Source organism: Mchenga conophoros, linkage group LG8, assembly GCF_057382185.1.
Source record: "Mchenga conophoros isolate Kocher_MC1m ecotype Shallow Benthic linkage group LG8, M_conophoros_male_GT1.1, whole genome shotgun sequence".
In the NCBI taxonomy this organism is placed as follows: Eukaryota; Metazoa; Chordata; class Actinopteri; order Cichliformes; family Cichlidae; genus Mchenga; species Mchenga conophoros.
In genome coordinates this window covers 17,938,815-17,955,900 of record NC_140533.1, presented here as the reverse complement: position 1 = coordinate 17,955,900, position 17,086 = coordinate 17,938,815, and the positions used below count along the sequence as shown (strand labels likewise).

Below are 17,086 nucleotides of genomic sequence, written 5' to 3'. Positions count from 1 at the left end.
CATCTTGCCCAAATGATCTTAACTGTATATGCAGCTGGACAATCTTTATAATGCACGTTGTGATGTTGGTTCATTGGTGTGCCAATTTTGAAGAGGCACTGTTGGCAGATTAGATGCTGTGGTAGACACGATTGTAGTCTGAAGGCAGCACAGTCCCATTTAAACATTGGTAAAAGTGCAATTTTCTGTTTTTAAGCAAAGCTCGTCAGTCCTACTTTTCAAAGTGATTAGTCAGTGTTCAGTTTTATAAGCACCAGCCCTGGTATGTTGTTATCACCAGTGTTATGTTAGAGCTGCGATCAAGCTGTTGTCATAGGAAACCAAAAAACAAACAAATGCCGTCTTCTTTTACCAATTGTGAATTTTAACAGTCCGTAATCAGAATGCATTTTCTTCAGGTGATGTATCAGAATGCAGTGACATTTTATTTAAAAGTTACAAACAAGTGTTCCAGACAAAGACACCACAGTATAACCATATTGCACAACAAAAATCCATCAACATTTCCAAAAAAAATACTGACAAAGAATTCATGACATCTTGCTTTTTTCCTTCACCCCGCCTTTTTTTTTTTTTTTTCCTTAAACAGCAGAGCAAAAAAGGAAACCCTCGAAATAAACACTCTTACTCAATCCTTTTCTGCTTCAACTTCCTCTTCTTTCTTCTCGCTGATGGCAGCATCATTTTTTTCCACATTTTCCCCAGCCTCAGCATTGGACTTTGGCTTCTCTTCCTCCTTCTTGGGTTCAGGAAGAAGGATGACTTTTCCAATATTTTGGCGTTCGTGCATGCGCTTCATGGCTTCAGTCACCTGAGAAGAGACGGGGGAGCAGAGCAGATGTTCACATTGGGCAGTAACTGAGCGCATCAGCCATTTAAATGCAGCCAAAAACTATTTGCGAGTCACTAAAACCCCGATAAACACAATCTGCTGTAAAGTTCCTCTCTGGGCAATAACAAAGTTCTTGTTTGAATGTTTAAGGGATGGGGGGGGGGGAGAGAGAGAGTCATACCAACTTGGCCACATATGGCACAACAATGACTTGCAGTTACCTTACAAAAGTCTTATTATTTTCAGCTAATGGATGCATATTTACACATCAAGCAGACATTGAGCCCCACACACATACACACCACAACATGTATAGGGTGCTTTGCTTCGGCCCTGTTTTGTGTCCACTATTTCTAGAAGGAAACCATCGGCTTTTACAACCATCCGTTTCCCTACATTCATTTCCTGCTTGCTAAATTTGGTACTGGAAACCTAACCTATATATTAGAGAACTGCAGGAAGGAAGTGCAGCTGATGAGTGAAAAGGCAATAAAAAGCAAAAAAAACCTGACTGTACATAGCAGCAAAAGACTGATCACTGTGGAAGATCTAAGTCCCCCACTTGATTTGAGCAGCTTTAATTGAAAGGTGAACAAAGTCTGCCCCATGCTGAATTAGCCACTGCCCAGCCAAATAAGTCACAGGCTAATATTTAATTCACCTGCCTTTAGGCTTGATGATGGCGCATGCTTAGACAGCATCATTTGATGAGGCTAATCAAAGTCACATTTATTTCTATCCAGGGTGGCATTCATTTTTTGCCAAGATCTTGATTTGATGAGCAGAGTCTTCGCCAACACATCCCAAAGATTCCCAGTGGGGTGAAATTCTGGACTGTGGTGAAATTGACATGTAATGTTCCCCAAACTGCTCTCTCATTGTCATCTCGGAACACGTCTGTATCATCAAGGGAGAAAAAGATGGGACTGATGGGAAAACCTGGCCATTCAGTGAATTCAAGCAGTCAGACAATTTTTATTTTTTTTTGAATAACATCACTGAATGCAGACCAGACTAACTGAAGTACCACCAGTTCACAGCACTGACCCTGCAGGCTCATATGGTAGGCACTAAGCATCACTTCATTCACCCATCTTCTTACCCTGACACTGGGGAACAGGGTGAATCAGAATCAGACTACAAACCCTTTCAGTTGTTCCAGTATCCTCATTATGCTCTCTAGCAAACTAAAGCTTCTATCCCTAGCTAGCCTACCTGACTTTTCTTAAGGCTACATGCTTAGTCCCAATCCCTTGTTGTCTTGTGCATGTGGAAGGTGCTCTTATCTTGACTAGCAAACAAAGCTTTCAGGTTGCAATCTCTGATCACAACCATTCAAGATTCTTTGCCTGCACTCCACCCATCCCCACCAACATTTCTTCCTCAAAGATAAAGTTTCACTATTCTTCTAGATATTAATATTGTTTTGGGCCATTATCCATTACCCATCTAAAACTGGAGCAATGCCTTTTACACAACCCAAGGATTTGTCTAAAACCCGACCCTGATTCTTTAAGAAATGAGAAGCTGCGTATGGCATCACTGATGAATAAATAACTTCCTACCAGCTGAAATGCATCAATGACTACGATAATTATCCAGAGGAAGGCTCTTACCCATTCGAGAGCAAGATAAATGTCAATGTATACTTCAATATGCAGTAAAGTAAATACAGAAGCAGTTCCAACAAGCATCTTCAAAAACAAGGAATTGTTTTATTTATTTTTTTACACTGCAAACCCGATCAGACTTACCTCCTCAAAGTGATAGCTGGAGTCAATGCGGGGCTTGATCTTTCCCTGCTTGTAGAGCTCAAGCAGCGTAGACATAGTCCTGCCGAAGAGCTGCTCATCAGTGATGTATCCCAGGTGGAAGCCGCTGACAGCTTTGTTGGACTGCATCAGTTTCATGGTGTTCAGAGAGAGCTGGTTATACCAGGTCTTTGCCATGGCCAGCAGGTTCTTCCTCTGGCCCGTCACACAATTGGCTGCACCTGCAATGTCAAACAGTGATTAAGGGAACATTGAAAAAAGGCAGAAAAACCCCCAAACTTCACAATAATCGTCTCACTACCTTATCACAACCTCCTTTAACTTTACTGCGTTGCAAATAAATGTTTGAGCATCAACTCTGATTTCAATTCAGTTTTATTTATGCAAGGCCAAATCACAACATCAGTCACCTCAAGGTGCTTTATATTGTAAGGTAGACCCTACAATAATACATACAGAGAAAAACCCAACAATCATATGACCCCCTGTGAGCAAGCACTTTGGCGACAGTGGGAAGGAAAATCTCCCTTTTAACAGGAAGAAACCTCCGGCAGAACCGGGCTCAGGGAGGGGCGGGGCCATCTGCTGCAACTGGTTGAGGTGAGAGAAGGAAGACAGGACAAAAAAAAAAAAAAAAAAAAAAAATGCTTTGGAAGAGAGACAGCGATTAATAGCACGTATGACTCAATGCAGAGAGGTCTATTAACACATAGTGAGTGAGAAAGGTGACTGAAGAAGAACTATTCAATGCATCATGGGAATCCCCCACCAGCCTACATCTATTGCAGCATAACTAAGTGAGGATTCAGGGTCACCTGGTCCAGCCCTAACTATATGCTTTAGCAAAAAGGAAAGTTTGAAGCCTAATCTTAAAAGTAGAGATAGTGTCTGTCTCTCGAATCGAAACTGGAAGCTGGTTCCACAGATGAGCGGCCTGAAAACTGAAGGCTCTGCCTCCCATTCTACTTTTAAATACTCTAGGAACAACAAGCAAGCCTGCAGTGCGAGAGTGAAGCGCGCTAATTGGGTGATCTGGTACCAGGTCATTAAGATAAGATGGGGCCTGATTATTTAAGACCTTGTATGTGAGGAGCAGGATTTTGAATTTAATTCTGGATTTAACAGGGAGCCAATGAAGGGAAGCCAGTACAGGAGAAATGGAATTCTTGAATTCTTCTTGTAAATTGCATGAGACAGACTCGCCATTAATCACGTGCATGATGTCAGTGGAGAAGATGCATCAGGGCCAAACTACCCCACAAGAGAAGGTAAACAGTTTAATGCCCCATGTCTTTGTGAGTTTGAACCCAGCTTCATTTTGTCCCCAGTTTGGTCATATCTCGAAAATATGTCAAAGCCAAGGTTTTCAGTTCAGTTTAATTAAAACAAATCTTAAAGTCATTATTTAAAACTGTTATCAGGTTATAATTTTTCTATGCTTTCAGATGGGTCAACTAACACTGAAGCATGCTAAGTACAGGGAATTCTGCTGTGCAAAGCTACCGACTTGCTTAACAACAGTGGTGAATCAGCACAGACTTGCTTTGAAAACATGGTCAGATGAGAGCATTTTAACCTAGGACTGTAATCCCAAATCCTGAACCTCTGATGTTCCATTCATAAGGAGAAAAGCGGCACATCGACCTTTCAAGATTGAGCCATTTATTCCGGCAGTTAGAGGAGCAGATTACACGTGCAAAACATCCTCATGTTTTCACAGCTGGACTCACCCCACGCCTACGGTGTCTGCTACCTTAATTAATGTTTACATCTGCCGAGCATCAACTCAAAGCTGGCTCCAAACCTGTTGATCCATGTCAGAGAAGCCACAGGTGTGGCTGCATTTTAGACTACTACCAACAAGGCTGTTCACCTCAATTTTATTTATACTGCACTAATTCACAAGAGGCACCGTTTATAATTTAAGGAAAGTGCAATATTAGAGAGAAAACCCCAACAATCAGATGATCTCCAATCAGGAGGCACTTGGCAACAGTGAGGAGGAAGAATTCTTTTTTTTTTTTTTTTAAACAAGAAAAGACCTCCAGCATAACCTGGCTCAGGAACAACATGCAAGACTGCCTTTAAGATATTAGCTTCACTGGCTCCCTATTAAATCTGAAATTTATTTAGAGTCCTGTATGATCATGCCCCATCATACTGCATCTTAAAGTTCTTTTAGAGAGACGATCCATTGCCTTTTAGCACTGTATCGAAGAGCAACAGTTTCCATCTTCCTGCTTTTGAAGCTGCTGCATGTTATGGAACTTGGATACAGCTTTAGCCTTGAACAGCTCGGTATTCATTGCATAAAAGGGAAAGAAAAAAAAAAAATGAGGCCGACATTACAATGACAGCGTGTGTAGGAGGAAAACAAATTATACACTCATTTAAAATAAAATGCTACTTCGCCAACCAAGTGAAATAAAGCTTTAGTAGAAACACCAAAGATCCCCCCCCCCCCCAAAGGATGTCTACACAATGCATTTTTTGTTTGTGCGTCTTACCAAAGACTATAATCATGCCCAGGGGCTTCAACAAACTATAGCCTTTTTGGGTGTCAGAGCCACCAAGGGGGTCGAGAACGATGTCCACACCTGCAGAGACAGAAATAAAAGGGCAAAGCTTTGTAAATTTCTAGATAACAGAACATGACAATGTTCAACACAACGAAAACATGAGGCAAGGATTTCCATTTGTGCAGTAGTAAAACAAGAGTATTTTTTTTTTTTTTTTTTTTTTTACCCTTCGGGCTGATTTTGCGGATTTCCTCCACGTAGTCTTTGGTGCGGTAGTCGATGGGGTGAGTTACCCCGCCTTGGGTAATAGTCTCATGTTTGGAAGCCGACGCCGTGCCAAAAACAGTCACATCCTGCACAGTTTGACACAGCTGGGTAGCAGCAATACCCACACCACCTACAGATGTGCAGACAGCAGCAAAGACCGGCATGAGAACAGGAGGAGCAGGTGTTTCACTTTCAGCAAAAGAGGTTCTGTGCGGTCTCTCTCTGAACCACTCAGCAATTTTCTCAAACATTCAAACTATGCTTGCTTTGAATGTTGAGTTAGTACTCAACCGGGCTCCTAGTAAATACATTTTAAGGGGAAATTTAAATGACGATACTGTTGTTACCAAGCAACTGTAGTGAGCTTTTACAAATCTAATGACTAATGATTGAGACAAAACACTTTACAAGATATCAACTTTGCCCATCTGAATTTGTGTAATCAGTTAATATTTGCATTTGATAAAAAGATAAAGCATGAGAAGACCGGTAGATTCCATTCTTCACATGTGGAAAGTTCTGCATCTGTTGTATAACTCGTTTTGACCTTTTACACGTTTTGGCTTAAACGTCCTGTATGCGCTGTAAATAAAATGCTAAGTGGTTAAGAGCCAGACCGTACGTCAATATGTAGGTGTTGTTTCTACAGCAGCATAAGTAATGCTGCTCCAGGACCATGACTGCAGCTGATAAATGATGTCATGGCTTTGCAATCTAAGGGTAAAGGTCACGAATGGGAGACATTTGTCTTTCTAACACCTGTTTAATGTTTTGTCCATTTTGACTCGAATTATTATGTTGTCCTTAAAACTAACCACACCCACACACACACCCACACACCCCCACACACACACCCACACACACACACACACACACACACACACAAAAGAAAAAAGTTACACTTCAAAAATTACAGACCGTCTCACACAGGACACCAACCAGAGTCTCCTGGGTGTCTGTTTTGCATTAGGCCCTCTCATTCATCACAACCTTTTCCAGGCCTTGATCCTCTTCATAAGACTTCTCTCTACCAGAAGAGCTTTGAACAAATGTTGAATGGAGCTTCAGAGTCTGAAGTCAAAGCACAAGTGCTTTAAATAGTCATTCTTTTAAATGGTCAGGAGGGAGTGGTACTCGAAAATCTCAGTACAGTCTCACTCCTTGCAGCCAGAGATGTGACCTTAATGTTAACTTGTGCACCATTTTGGGCCTAAAAATCATAGTGACATTGTAGGATCAAGGAATAAAGGCCTACAGACCAAGCCACAACAATAGGTCATGAGTAGGAATGGGAATCAAGACCTGATAGCTCAATTCCTTTTAATTATTCCGTTGTATTCTACTCTATTGCCTGTCAATTACGCTCATCGGTTCTGCTTCCACTTGTGCTAAAATCAGTCGATTTCAGTTCGTAGAGGAGGAAAATAGTGACGCAGTCTGCAGCGTGGATATAACTTTAATTTTTTACTGCACAGTGAAACGACTGTATTATGCTATTATGACAACAACTTCAGCACAATGAGAGCATGGTAACGCTAAGCTAGCCAAGAACCCAGAGTGAAGTTGGGTTGACTGGATGCTGACCCCAGCCCAGCAGCCAGACCCTGAACTTCACCAAGCAGTCAGGCTGCAGCGTGCATCTCTACTGGGTCACGTTTCTAAAGTAAAAATCACTGCTTTAGTTAAAAAGCATTTCCCAAGTGGTTGCTAGACGTTGATGAAGTTAATGGGAAAATTATTATTTAAACCCCAGTTGCACAGGCCTACAGACTGGTCAGTGACCCCTCAGACTGGTTTTCAACCAGTTGGGAAATGCATTTTTCCCCTAGTAACTGGTGATTGAATCACATCATACTGAGGACAACTCTTGAGCAAAAAGGTGATGAGAAATGAATAAAAGGTCTATGGGAAAATTATCCAAGTAAAAATGTTAGTCGAGTTAGTTTCTTATCAAAATATTACCACTGAAGTCACATTTACTTCTTAAATTATGATCCTCATTAGATTTAAATTGGCAATAAATTAATGCTTTAAGGTGGAGTCATCATGTGGAGTCATCACAACACTGATTAGCCAGCGATTGTTTTGGAGCAACATTTATGATTTTGTAGGAAATACACCAGCATGGGCCGGTATTAAATCGGAGCTGGTCAGATTATTACTGCGTCATCGCCTCACCTTTTCCCCCTAATGTCCTCTCGCTCTCCACATCACACCCAATTCCACGGAGAGCGTAATTTAGAGATGCGACTTAGGCTACGTCCACACGTACCCGGGTATTTTTGAAAACGCAGATTTTTCTATGCGTTTGCACCTTTCGTCCACACGTAAACGGCGTGTTTGGTCACTGAAAACGAAGATTTTTAAAAACTCCGTCCAGGGTGGATATTTTTGAAAACTCCGTTTTTGCATTTAGGTGTGGACTAGAAAAAACGGAGAAAACGCAGCGTCAAAGGTGTGCGCATTTTTTGACGTCACACTGTGCGCCACGTTATTGTTTCGGTGAAATGAATTTCTACAATACTGTTACTTCTACTCTCTGCAGTGTTTAAATGCTTACATATACACAGTTACTGTCCCTCCACACATGGTTCTGCTTCTATGCCCCAGCTTTGTTTACTTTTTCCCCACCGAGGCTTCTAGACTTCTGATTGGCCAACATTTCTGCACGGTTAGGAATATATCGCCACCTGCTGCTTTGGCATGTTCATAGCAGCGTTTTCCTTCATTTCTGCCTTTACGTGTGGATGGGATTATTTTTTAAAACGAAAACGGAAAATCTCCGTTTTCAAAAATACCCGTGTACGTAGCCTTAGAGGGTGGAAACCTCAGAAGACAGGTGAACAAAAGGCGACATAGAAAGCAGTGCTTTCTGATCTCTGTGGCCCATTTCCACTTAACAGTGAAAGGCTTTTGAAGATGATGACCGCCTGGGCCTGCAGGTTCACCAGTAATCCTTTCTGCCCTCATGATTCACACAGGTCAGCTGACACCCATTCACCCACTCAACAGTGATGAGCAGCCTTTGAGAGGGAGGATGCAGAGGAGCAACTGAGCATCACAGTAACTGTCCTCTATTCTTCGACTCAGTGTAGGGGGATCAAACACGCAGATATTTGTGCTACTGTGACAACACAACGTAAAATCTTTGAATTCAAACTGAATAAAGTGCAAAGCTAAACACACACACTTCCTCAATTCTCTCAGCTCTAACTGGATTATACCACATGCTCATAACTATCACAGCTATATTATATGCTGTGCAGCTGTTTCACAAGTTCAAGATATTTTCAGTAACAATGTGAAAAATGTCATCACAGCCTCATAGCTGAAGGTGTCAACTGCACATGCACTGCAAACTTTTAGTTTTCCTAATAAGAGTGTGGTGATCTCTATTTGATCAAAGGCAGAAGTGAAATGTCACACTAGCTGACCCTATAACTGTGACATACAGCTAAGAAAGGCCTTGGTTTATAACTCCTGGACATGCACACTCATTACAGATGGTTTTGTGTAAGAAATTTGCATTTGAGAAGTGTTGCCCAAGCAACCATTTGTGATAATAATCCAGTTTTGTATGAAGATGTTTTGACATAACACACCTCTTCACTGCTGATTTTAAGTCTTTTAGCTGATAATCCTTGAGCACAGAAATGCAGCTGCATTCAAAGAGCTGATTAGCAGGAGGGAGCGTGCTGTGCGACTCTTTACACGTTACCCAGGAGACTGACAGAAGGTTTGTTACACCTTCTAATTAACTGATAACGAGAGTAGTCTTGTCACACAACATTGGGGATGCTACTGAGCTAGTCTGAGGAGATCCTTCATTATCTATTCCTCAAACTAATTTTCACACTAAGGCTATGCGTACGATTATAAAAATAATCAATTAACTGAGTAATGATTTGATGTAACAAACAAAAACTGGGTCATTTGATAATTTTAGGATACACATCAAAACAGTGTTTATCATCTTACACCAGGGTGCAACCGCTGTTTCAGCTCCTCGCCACGTAATGTGCAATTTATACTTCTGCACTGTGTGGACTCTATGGTGTCGCCTGCACGAGTGGACGTCACTATTCTCAGCATTTATAGAGCCTCTGTTGCTGTGCAATCTCACATGTGAGAAACGAAGAAGAATAAAAACAAGAACTCCTCACTAATTTTATTTGGAAATTATTTTCAGGCGTCTCCACGAGTCTTACCTGCTGCCATGTGTATAAGAACGCTTTTGCCCGGCCTAAGATTGGCCATCTCAAACAGCATCATGTAGGCGGTCATGTAGTTAATAGTTAAAGCAGCACCTTCCTCAAAACTCATCTCCTCGGGCATAAGGAAGGTGCGGTCAGCGCTCACGACAGCTACTTCCTGCCACATGCCGCTGCGGGCCAATGCGATGACACGATCGCCAACCTGAGGGAAGGAAAGAGGGGGACAGGGAGAAGGTGTTGTGAAGTCAAACTAAAACAGACGTTCACAGCTGTGGAATGATGCATTTCTTCATATCAACTTAATACGGGAAGCTTAAAAGTTTGATTTAACAAAATTATAAATCAGTAAACACAAATTACACCTGATGCTAATCTGAAAGTAAAAAACAAAAGTGGGGAAGTTAAATTAGTGCTTTTTAAACTTTCCTGTCATTCAGCTTAGTTTCACTCTGATTAGTTTTCCTCCTGTGGTCATCTATGCCCCACTTTCAGCAGCTCAGTGCCCCACATTTTGAAACCTGGCGTTCTATTGATCTTTGTAGAAAGTACAAAACAACTGCATATTTCCACTGTGGGGGAAGAAACCTCAGACTAATATCTCAAAGGCTGAACAATAACAGGCAAAGTCTGTAGAACCAAAAGTAGGGAAACTGAGCGCCTGTAACTTGAATAGGCATAGTTTCTAAAAAGATAAACGGTGAAAAGAATCGCATTTGCTCCATTTCTCATACAGTGCTGTGCAAAAATCTTCAGCCACCCTTTATTTCTTTACATTTTTGCTCTCAAGGACTTTATTATTTTGTGGTCTCGAGCAATAGTTCTCCAGGGTTTCTGGAGGTCTTTCCATGTTTTTCTTTGGACATTGGGTTTTTTCCCCTCCAGTTCTAACGGGAAAAAACCCCCAAGTCAGTCTTGTGATTATTAGAGATTTATATTTCATGCATTCTTTCCAAAATACATTCTCACTACATTGTCTTTGAGTCCACAAACTTCTGTGCCTCAGTGAAACTCACAGCACCCTCTCAAACAAACTAAAACCATTAAACAAGACGACATTTTAACATTCATTCTCTGGTAATGGGGACATCAGATATGGGGGCTTATGGGAAATGCTGTTCATGTTTAACAGCCTTCCCAAATTCAAAGAGTCATATGACCAATGTTGCGAAAAGTTCCAAAAATGTGAGGGGTGCAGGAAAGCAGCCTGATCTGATCATGAATGCTGCAGTTTCCTGCTAAAACAGCTTCAAGAGCTGAGTCACACCCACTTCCTGCTGCACACAGCCCATGACAATAGACAGATGACACACACAAATATTTACACTCGTAAACACACACACTTACTTGGTATGCGTGTGTGCCCCAATTTTTGGCGAGTTATTGTAAAAGCCTCAACTTCCACCTCAGATGACACGCTCGATTTCTCAACCCCTGCACTTGTGAAACATTAAAAACTTGCAGGATCAACTCAAAAATTCATAATAGCCTGTTTTTCCCCTTTCTTAAAGAAGGGCTGAGTTCATTTCTTGGAAGGTTGACATAAAGTGAAGTCACTGCAGAGACTACAGAGTGCAAATAGGACAGTGAAAACCTGCTGCTCATTTGAGTCAGTCGTGACAAAAACTAGCGCCACGCCTGGTTTTCTGCAGCTCATTTTAGTGCATCGAAATCTGTCTTTGCCACTAAAGCATCTCAGTAGCCGAGAGAAAGAGCAGATCTTCATCCATAATTCAGAGTCGTGTGAAAACAAAAGCACATCCTCTTAATTCTAAACTTTTCATAACAGGGGAGAAGCAAACCCAACCCCACTGAGTCAGAACCAAAGCTAGCAGCTGTAGCTTGACAGTCATTTGCTGTATGACTTTCAGTCATCACAGCATTTCAGTCAGGTTGCAGTCTGAACTTTGACTTTGTCATTGTAAAACCTCGACTCTTTTCCTCTTTCAGACAGTTTGTTGCAGATTTGCTGCCATTCTTGAGATCGTCATGTTGCATGACTCGATTTGGGCCAAGCTTTTACTCTCAGACAGGTAGCTTCACATTCGACTAGAATATTTTGGTATACAGAAAAATTTGTGGTCACCTAAATGACTGCAAGCAACAAGCCCAAATTATCACCTCTGCCACCATGCTTGACAGTTGTATGAGGTGTTTATGGTGATATGCTGTGATTGTTGGTCACCAAATGTGTCGCTGTATATTACACCCAACCTTGGTCTTGTCTGTACAAAAGGCATTATCCCAGAAGTCTTTGCAAATCTCAGCTGTGCTGAACAAGCCACACTTGCTCAGTCTTTTTCATAATTATACTGTCATCAAGTTTAACAATTACCATGCTAACTGAGGCTGGTAGAGTCTGAGATGCAGCCCACTCCCAGTTTCTCCAAGCAACGGTAAAGCGTGACCTTGGCGAGTTTGCTGGGACCTCCACTTTTGAGAAGAATTGTGGCATTGTGCTAACATGCACCTGAATGCTCAGACCAGCAAATTGCCAAAGACCGTTTTTGTATACTTTTAAACATGCAGAGCTCAGTTAATGAAGTGAATGTGATTAGCAGCACCTGGCTGCTGCTGAGCCTGTAATTCTATGGAAGCAGTAAAGGTGTAGCTAGTTTTTCAAACGACTGCATACCATTCTGACCGTTTGTGCATTTTACAGCAGCCAATCATACAGATTGTTTTGTTTTTACATTCAAGACTAACACATGCTCTAAACCAAAAATCTGCAAAATCTACTTGAAAATGGAAAATGTGTGCCTTACACTAAGAAAGTTTAGCGAAATGGTTCCCAACTCCCTCCAGTATTTACGTAATTAAATGTTTATAGTATAGCATGTAAATACTCCTAGGACAGATTAAATGCCTTGGAAAGAAAATGCAGTTAAGTGCATCGATAGCTTCACATTTGCACCACATGCACCAGACCAGAAAGCATGCGCTGTGCTGACCTAAACACATCATCGCTTCGCACATCAAGTCAATTAAAGACCATATTTGTCAAACAGGTGGCATCTTGCATCCTTTCTCAGGCAGTCAGCTGGAACGCTGGAACAAAAACTGCTGCTCCCATCTTCCTGAAATAGCAGTAAAGGTGTGGGCTACAATCGTATATATTGTGCTTTTATTTTAGCATCACTAACAAATGGAAACTGGAAAGACAAGAGAAGCTGCATAACAAATCTAAACAGTCTTCTTATGAAACAGCCACACCCTGAAGCGCTCTCATCTGGAGCCTCGCTCCAGCCTCTCAGTATCAGTCTCTGAAAACACTCTGGCATCCCTAAATGTTATTGTCTGCACTGCAGTCCCACCCACATCCTTACACTAACCTTAACCAACTATCTCGCATGTTAACCTTTAAATTCCTGTTGGGATTTCTCACTGCTTCCTGGACTGCTGCGGCTGGTGCTTTGTGGTGTCTTGTGTTTTGATGCTTCCTTCCAAAAAGGAAGTGTTGGAATGAATATGATCCACAAAAATGGAGGGAATGGAAAGAGAGGAGGAGAGCAGTAAGTGGTGAAGAAGAAGGGGGAGAAAGAGGAGGAGGAGGGAAATTCCATGCTGACACTTCAGGATTGGGAGGACTTTCAGTGATTCTTAGAAAATACACATAATGAAGCCATCATGCAATTAACTGCATGGATAAAGAAAGAAAAGCTGGATCTGGTGGAAGAATATTCAAGTCCTTTGCAAACAAACAGAAGTAACCTCACTGTTAGGCCTTCTCTAGTTCACACACACTCCTATCTTAACATCTTATTCAAATGAGGATGATACAGAATACAGATGCGCCCCAGATACAGAAACAATAATGAAAGTGGATTTTACATAATCAAGGTCCCTTTGCAATATTGCGCTGCTAATTTACAGGGATGAGTTCCAAATTGTTTAAACCACTAGAATAGATTTCATCCAAGTTTATGATTACCTTTCATTGGCAGTGTCGTGTTTTTTGTGCACTGCTAAACAATCAAGTCAAACACACAGCAGTAAATCTGCACCTGAGCCAGATACATGCAAGACTGAAGATTAAAAACGTGTGCAGAGCTGCCTTTTCTGTCACACAGCAGGTATCGGGACCCTAATGATAGAATCAATAAGGCATCTGACCTTTAAACAGACTCGATAGTGGTGCTGGAATCCATAGAAACCTAATCTACCATCTTACTTTGTGTTCAAAGAGCCTGCAAATGCAGTGATCATTCTTGTTAGACAAGAATCTGAGCTATGAGACCTCCCTGTATGACACAAGCTTTATGACTCCAACATGATGTCAGTACATAACAAGCATAAACTGGGGCACTGATTTACTGTGCAAAACTCCCAGAAAGGTCTCATTTTCCTTCGACTCATGCAGATCTTAAAACAAGCAGTTTCTTTGTTTCTGATGTCAACATTAAAAATTTTTTTTTAAAGGTTAAGATCAACATTCATCCACAACTGCTGCCTGGAAGTCATCCATTGCCAAGACTTGCATACAAACCAAATAATGCACCTACTGAACCCAGTAGGCTGGCTAAATAGTGCCGTTGGTCATGTGTGAGTGTTTTCCACCTTCCATTAGTGCACACAGAACATAAGAAACTCTTGTTAGATGGGGAAAAAAAACAAAAAAACAAAAACCCTTCCTCTTTTAATTTCTGTGCAAACAAATCTGAACCAACAAGTGAAAAGTTACAGAACTTCTGCAAAAGGCATTAGCATATAAATCCATGAAGGTTACTTGCGATGAGTCACTTAGACGTTATCTTACACATACCACTGTAAAACCAAACGCAGTGCATAAAAGCAATGACCTTCGGCCACTGAAAGAGCTTTGTTACTTGAGTATGTGTTTAAACTGTGCCATAATGTAGCTGTGAGGCGCATGCAAGGTTCAAAGAGGCTAAAATCAGCAGCTCTCTAAATATAATCGAGTATAATTGCCAACATCAGGTGTTACAGCCTACGAGTTTCCATCAGTTTCAAGAATTTAAAAGGAGGCACACACTCACTTGGTTTAGAAATGCGCCTTTTCATCAGAGAAGAAAATACACGTAGCTTCTTTTGTGCAGGGGAGAAAATGTTAAAAACGCGTCAAGGCCAGACTGTCACTCAAACACCGTCAGTTTTCTTAAGTGTCACACTTTCTAGCAGCTGCTCAAACGAACACACTACGATTAAGGTTGTTTATTGAAATGTCGCTGTTTGAGTGCCAAAGACGAGTCTGTGGTACACAGAAAGGAAACAGCCAGTCCAAACTCACGTCAGCTAGAAATCTGATTGTGCCTTCTGAGATTTGAGAGGAACTAAAATTAACAGCTATTAAAAGATTTCAGTTCACGGTTTTCACTAAAGAAACGTGGAAAGTGATGACAGCAGCGCTCTGGGTTGGCGTTTGGAAAAGATTACACGCGTCACGCACTGGCAAGAAATGCAGAAAAATTAAAGGCTCGGATACTTTGCTTGGCAGCTACGGAGCCGCTGATCTGACGCTCTTTCATGACCACAGTAGAATTTTGTGGGTGTGGGGAAAGCATTTAGCAGGCCTTTACTCACTTTCCTGTCATTCACATCCTCCCCGACCGCTTCAATGACCCCGGAGCCCTCCATTCCCATCGTGACGGGCGGGGAAGGCAGCAGCTCGTACAGCCCCTGCCTGGCCAGCAGCTCGGCGAAGTTCAGCCCGCATGCCTTGACGCGCACCAGGACCTCTCCTGCCTTCAGCTTCGGCTTGGCCATCGTCTTCACCTGCAGCTTGACTTTGTCGTAGCCCCCATGTCCCGTGAGTACCAGAGCGCGGAAGGAGAGCGGCTTCTCCTCAGCGGCTGGTGCTGCAGCTGGTGGTTCTGCTACAGCTGCTGGTGGTTCTGCTACAGCTGCTGGTGGTGGTTCTGCTACAGCTGCTGGTGGTGGTTCTGCTACAGCTGCTGGTGGTTCTGCTGCAGGGCTGCTGCTGCCTGACTCCTGCTGAGGTGCATCCGAAGCAGCTGAGGGAGGCTCATCAGGCTTTTTCTCCTGCTCAGGCTGTTGCTGCTGAGTTGGACCCTCTTCGCTAGACATGATAACCACGTTCTAAGTGCGCTTTTAAAGCTTTTCAGTTTGACAGTTGCGCCTGTTTGAGCGTTTCTTTCCAAACACTCCAAGAACGTTTAGTGCAAATTTTCTAGTATAAAAATGTGAAATAAGAGGGTGTTTCCTGCAGAGTCGAGTCCTCAGTAAGATGTGCGCGGTTTCCTGTGTATGCGCCTAGATCAACAAGTGCCCAGAGTCAAGAGCGGCGTATTTTATACAAGTTCCCAGAGTGATTTTCACAATAAAATACGGATGCCAATTTACCAAAACGTTTCTTTTCTTTTCTGTTCTTTCTCATTTTTGATGTGGCAGCTAAAATTGAATTCACCAATCCCGCAAGATTTAGATGAGTTTGTTTCAGGTTGTGCAGGTTAAAAAAAGAAGAAAAATTATGGCACCCATGAAGACCTGTCGAGAACTGATTTTAAAAAGTCTAAAAAAAACCAACTTCCTCAGGCAATGCATTCATGTCCAATATTTTTCAGGGGATGAAAATGCTGAACACGAAGATTTTCCGACTAAGTAACATAAAAATAAACAATTCATTTCTAATAATATCCGCGTTTTCCTGCATGAGGACTTTAAACACACAAGCATAACAACATTGGATCTACACAACACTTTTTCGGGTACTCAGAGGCGTTAATAGACAAAACTGCTGCTCTTTGCATCCACTGAGCTCCACATTTAACCATTTTTATATTTCTAACCCAAAAATTGGCAGAGATAAGTATAAAAGCGATCTTTATAATCATGTTTCTGCAATGTGTCAAATTTCAAATGTGCTAAATATTCGCTGTGGACATGATCATGGGGTGTTTTTTTCTTTTCTTCTCTCTGGAGTTTATTTTTATAGTCCATCATCAAAGTAACTTCCGGTTCACTTCTGCTTCCAGGTGGCTTACTTGACAGAGCTCAAAACGTGACCGATATGTGTCGTTGGCAAAAAGCTCAGAGACAAGAGCCAAAGAGCCGTGGAGAGCGTCAAAGCCCGGACACTGGAGCCCTGGAAAGAGAAGTGGGATTATTAAGATCACATAATAGTCAGGAGTTAATAAATGTGAATAAATTATGTTCTCAAATATAAGTCAAATGTTTTTGCAATACAAATTACTTTTAAAATGATTATTTAGCGGAATTTGAAAGCTATAGGAACCAATATGCCCCGGAAGCTGGTAACATTTGAGGTTATACATGAAAAAAAAAAGCCTTACTGTAGAATAAACATGATTCTAATGTATTTAAAGCCACAGCTCTCCCCTCCACACACACTTTGTGCACACTCACACACTCACACTCCTGTGGTTGGTACAGACAGGAAGTGGGGACATGGTGAGAAAGATAAGAGTTGCCTTTTAAAGGGGCAGAAAAGTCAAACCAAACACTTTGCAATATATGTCTTGATGCCTTCTCAATCATCCAGGAAAG

General features: G+C 41.8%; 1 protein-coding gene across 1 annotated transcript; it reads right to left on the bottom strand.

Moving 5' to 3' along the window:
• Nucleotides 1-404: 404 nt before the first annotated feature.
• On the bottom strand, nt 405-15,853 carry LOC146568554 (NADPH-dependent quinone oxidoreductase VAT1-like). The gene is made up of 6 exons (XM_085284647.1): nt 15,143-15,853; nt 9,599-9,806; nt 5,350-5,520; nt 5,112-5,201; nt 2,587-2,825; nt 405-811 (listed from the first exon to the last, which is right to left on the bottom strand). Exons 1-6 carry the CDS (start codon nt 15,644-15,646, stop codon nt 629-631), a joined length of 1,395 nt encoding a protein of 464 aa, XP_085140773.1. The 5' UTR covers nt 15,647-15,853; the 3' UTR covers nt 405-628.
• Between the last annotated feature and the right edge of the window lie 1,233 nt (nt 15,854-17,086).